Source organism: Alosa sapidissima, chromosome 15 (assembly GCF_018492685.1).
Source record: "Alosa sapidissima isolate fAloSap1 chromosome 15, fAloSap1.pri, whole genome shotgun sequence".
NCBI classification, from domain to species: Eukaryota; Metazoa; Chordata; class Actinopteri; order Clupeiformes; family Clupeidae; genus Alosa; species Alosa sapidissima.
In genome coordinates, this window is record NC_055971.1 from 33,169,256 (window position 1) to 33,174,255 (window position 5,000).

General features: G+C 54.4%; 2 protein-coding genes across 6 annotated transcripts in view; both read right to left on the reverse strand.

Moving 5' to 3' along the window:
• dhrs12la (dehydrogenase/reductase 12-like a) overlaps positions 1-168 on the reverse strand; it is a 27,966-nt gene extending 27,798 nt beyond the window's left edge. For all 5 annotated transcript variants that reach the window (XM_042063198.1, XM_042063200.1, XM_042063197.1 and 2 more), the window contains exon 1: positions 69-168. In XM_042063198.1, the coding sequence (XP_041919132.1) occupies positions 69-124 (56 nt within the window). In that variant the 5' untranslated portion in view covers positions 125-168. The remainder of the gene's footprint in view (positions 1-68) is intronic.
• Positions 169-1,188: 1,020 nt separating this feature from the next.
• The window catches only part of scg2a (secretogranin II a), a 4,614-nt gene continuing 802 nt past the window's right edge, over positions 1,189-5,000 (reverse strand). Inside the window, exon 2 of the mRNA XM_042063190.1 lies at positions 1,189-3,438. Coding sequence (XP_041919124.1) covers positions 1,651-3,438 — 1,788 coding nt within the window. The 3' untranslated portion in view covers positions 1,189-1,650. The remainder of the gene's footprint in view (positions 3,439-5,000) is intronic.

The window sequence follows — 5,000 nt, forward strand, 5'->3', positions numbered from 1 at the left end:
GTAGAGATAGCACACCTGTCCTTTTCTATGATATAGATGCCTCAGATGACTTGGGCTGCAGGACGTACCTGGTGAACTGGGTGAGTCCCTTGAGAAACCAGGCGGAGTTGCGGTACAGAGACATGGTGACCCTGGGCAGCACGGCACGACACGACACGACACGGCGTCTCCTCTGTCCATCCTCCTGCCCAGCGCTCTTTTAAAGGGGTGTGTGTGGGGGGCGGGGGGGGGGGTGTGAGTCACGCCTGGCGCAACCCCGCTCAGCTCGCTCGCCTACACCCCCCCCCCCCCCCCCCCACACACACACACACACACACACACACACTCCGCTCTGCACGACCCCAAACGCCCTCGCGCAGCACACTCATCACAACACACAACACACAAAGCCGCTCTGTCTGAGAGCAGCACCGACACACACACACACACACACACACACACACACACACACCAAGCCCAACCAAAAGAAGAGAAATTATGGCATGGTTCTTTAGAGGAACTAGAGAGAAAAGATAGATAGATAGATAGATAGATAGATAGATAGATAGATAGATAGATAGATAGATAGATAGAGTATTAAGTATTATGTGGATATAGTATGTTAGCTGGGCCACATATGTGTACGTGTTCAACAACATTTTAACTGAGAGAATCACCCAAACATAATATGATGTGATGTATTCTGTGCAGGTAGATTACCATAGAATCACGTGATGTATTCTGAGCAGGTAGATTACCATAGAATCACGTGATGTATTCTGTGCAGGTAGATGGCTCATGAGCAGGTACCATAGACTCACTCACCTGCCTGCTGGACGTCATCTACTGCGTGCTGCACAGTGTGCTATCCAGGTGCGAACTCAGCACTGTGTGAGCAGACAGGTGTGTGTGGGGTGTGTGTGTTCACCTGCAGCACCGTGTGAGCAGACAGGTGTGTGTGGGGTGTGTATGTGTTCACCTGCAGTATCGTGAGAAGACAGGTGTGTGTGGGGTGTGTGTGTACACCTGCAGTATTGTGTGAGCAGACAGGTGTGTGTGGGGTGTGTGTGTGTTCACCTGCAGTATCGTGAGAAGACAGGTGTGTGTGGGGTGTGTGTGTTCACCTGCAGTATCGTCTGAGGAGACAGGTGTGTGTGGGGTGTGTGTTTCCGGGGCCACAGGACACAGCAACACAAGCTCACACACAAACGCGTGCATATGCTTTATTCATCTCTAGGTACATCACACACCAACTAACACACACACACACTAAAGTACACTAGGGAGAACAGGGCCCAGGTGGAATGTGTTGGTCAGATCTGCCTGGGTGACTGACCGTGGGTGTGTGTGTGTATGTGTGTGCGTGTGTGTGTGTGTGAGGTGAGGGAGAGAACTGTGACTGGTGACTGTGTGTTGTCTAGTCTGTGTGTGTGAGAGTCATACTGTTTGCGGCAGGGAGGCACTAGGACCTGGAGGGGCTGTGCAGACGGATGAGCTGTGGCCGGGAGTCCCTAGAACAGCACTGCTACTGTGGTCAGCACAGAGTCCATCTGAGGCCACCCTCTCTGCCCTCGGAATACTTCAGTCTGGTATCTGGAAATAGGAGACAACATAGATGTGTGTGTGTGTGTGTGTGTGTAATATTATTCACATGTCCAGTCTTGCTGGCCTTTAGCTGAGGCGACCTGTCTCTGAACTGTCCTTCTGCTCTGGCCTCAGCAGTCCCAGAATGCTTTGCAACGTGTCGTCGGGTTCGGCGTCGGCTATGTCCACGGGCTGCCTCTGCCGCGTCTCCATGGCGCCGGGCTGGTCCAGGAAGTCCTCCAGCACATGGGTCAGGGCTCGGAGCTCCAGCCTGCGCTCGCCACTTGCCCCAGCGCTCCGGGGCGGGAGACCCTGGCCCTCTGGCCCCTGCTCCAGCAGCAACCTCTCCAGGGGGCTGGCGTCCTCGTCCTCGTCCTCGGCCTCGCTCTCGTCCTCGGGGTCACTCTCGGGGTCGTCCACGCTCCTCTCTGAGAACAGCAGGTCCAGTGGATGGCCGCGGGGCGCGGGGGCAGGTTTGGGTGGCTGGTGGGGGACGGGGTCAGGCAGGCCGAGAAGGTGCAGGATCTGGGCTGTGGCCAGGACGTCCTCTGGCGCCTCTAGTGGCCGGGCGTGGGGGCTGCTCAGGAGGCCTGGGTGTGTGCCTGCGGATGTGTGTGTGTGTGTGTGTGTATGTGTGTGTCCTCGTGTGTGTGTGCTGGCTAGAGGGGCATTGGCTGCGTGCAGCTTCAGCTCGTAGGGCATCTGTGGAGGTGCCTGCAGGTGTGTGGGGGTCCTCGCGGGCGTCTGTGGAGGTGCCTGCAGGTGTGTGGGGGTCCTGGTGGGCGTCCGTGGAGGTGCCTGCAGGTGTGTGGGGGTCCTTGCGGGCGTCCGTGGAGGTGCCTGCTGGGGCAGCGGGTTGCTGGTAGACTTCAGCAGGTTGAGCAGCTGGTCAGGAGAGAGACCCAGCTGCTCAGAGAGCCGCACCAGCTCCAGCAGAGAAAGACTGGCCACTCCTCTCTCCTCCTCCTCCTCCTCCTCCTCCTCCTCCCGCTCAGTGGCTCTCCTCACCGCCTCCTGCTGCTCCGTCTTCTCCAGGACACTCAGCACGTAGAAGTCCACCAGGCTGCTGAGGTCATCGGGCTGGCCCGCCCCCTGCCTGCCAACGCCGTCTGATTGGCTGTCCCTCTTGACGAGCAGGTCATCATACTCGTCTTCCTCCTCATGGCTGAGTGCTCCTCTGTCCGCCTCCTCGTCCTCCTCATCGTCCATCTGGGCCTGCAGGGGGTCCCAGTCCTCCAAGGTCATCTTCCTCATCCTCTCAGCATCCTCCTCCTCATCCTCATCTCCATCGCCTCCCTCCTCCTCCTCCTCCTCCTCCTCCTCCTCCTGGTAATCGCTGGGGCCCTGGCGTTTGTTCTCGCTCCTGCTCTTGGAGGAGGAGATTTTCTGTAGCTCCTCAAACACTGATTGGAGGGTGGCCAGTTTCTGGGGCGTGTACTGCTCGTCCTGTGCGTTCTCATTGGTCCGTTTCAGGCTGTTGCCCCATCCGCCTCGCTCTTGCTCCAGGGGGTACTTCCTGTGTCTCCTCCGGCTGGCACCAGTCAGGGCGGGGCTTAGGGACTGGGGGTGTGTCTCCTGCAGGGTCTCCAGCACCGCCTGCAGCCACTGTTGCCCCGCCCCTTCCTCCACTGGCCCCTCCCCCTCCCTGGGGCGTGGCTGGCGGTTGCCCTTGGCGACGGGTGCTGCCTGCTGGCTGAGGCTCTGGATGTAGTGGAGTGCCCTCAGCATCTCAGTGCTGGGGGGGGGGGCTCGGTCCGCCCGGCCCAAGGAGGCCCCCCACACTCTTCCGGCCCCCACCGTTGCCACGGCAACCAGGAGGAGGGAGAGGGGGAGCCCAGTTGGCTGCCGATTGGATAAAGACAGCATGATGTCACCCTGGGAGAGAGAGATACAAAGTTTAGAGTAGACACACACATATGTGTACGCACACACACTCACACATATGTGTACGTACACACACACACACACATATGTGTACATACACACACACACTCACACATATGTGTACATACACACACACACATATGTGTACATACTCACACACACACACATACGTGTACATACACACACACACACACATATGTACACACACACACACACACACGTGTACATACACACACACACATATGTACACACACACACACACACACACACACATATGTACACACACACACACAAACACACACACATACGTGTACATACACACACACACACACACATATGTACACACACACACACACACACATACGTGTAAATACACACACACACACACACACACATATGTACACACACACACACACATACGTGTAAATACACACACACACACACACACATATGTACACACACACACACACACACACACACATACGTGTAAATACACACACACACACACACACATATGTACACACACACACACATACGTGTAAATACACACACACACACACACACACACATACGTGTAAATACACACACACACACATACGTGTACATACACATGCTCCGCTAGCTCGTGCCTAGCAACGCCCCTTAGCTGTTGTAGAATCAGCGTAACCTACGACCTCTCGGGGCTTATTGCTTAAATAACAACACAACACCTATAGTGTCGACACAGTAATAACAACACAACTAATTTCACTTTCATGAACTTAATGAATGCAGCGAGTGCTAGCATTGTCCAGATGGACATAAAACATGCTAGGCTAGCGAGTGCATTAAACCTGTATAACATAACACTTCCTTGAGTTGACAATAACGTTACTCATGGACTGGGCACTGGTGTAGACTGCCGCGATATGTACACACACACACACACACACATACTCATGGACTGGGCACTGGTGTAGACTGCCGCGATATGTACACACACACACACACACATACAGTACTCATGGACTGGGCGCTGGTGCAGACTGCCGCGATATGTACACACACACACACACACACACACACACATACTCATGGACTGGGCACTGGTGTAGACTGCCGCGATGGTAGCCTACTGCTCCAGGCTTCCTTTTTGCCATTTGATCCTCAAGTCTGGGTTCTTGGGCAAAATGCATTGTTGAAGTTCTATTCGTGCATGGCGCACAAGCCTGTTGACATTCAGGCATCCTTGCATACGAAAACTGTCACAGAGCTAGAAGAATTTTGTGGGCACGGTCTCAACTGGGCTCATGAATAAGAATGAGCTCAATCAATTCCACATCAAACTGAAGAGCTTTTGCAATTGGCCTGATTTCTCCGCTTATTTCTTTTCAGTGCCTAGAGCTGACAGAGGAGGTAGCTGTTCGTTTTCACATTCAGGACATAGCACAAACACATATGGACCTAACATATTTAAAAAAATACAAGTAAAACAGTTTTGCGTGGCAGGGCACCTTTAATATCGTGGCACTCGCGCACACTCTCCTGGCGCTCTCTTGTGGCAAGTTGGAGCA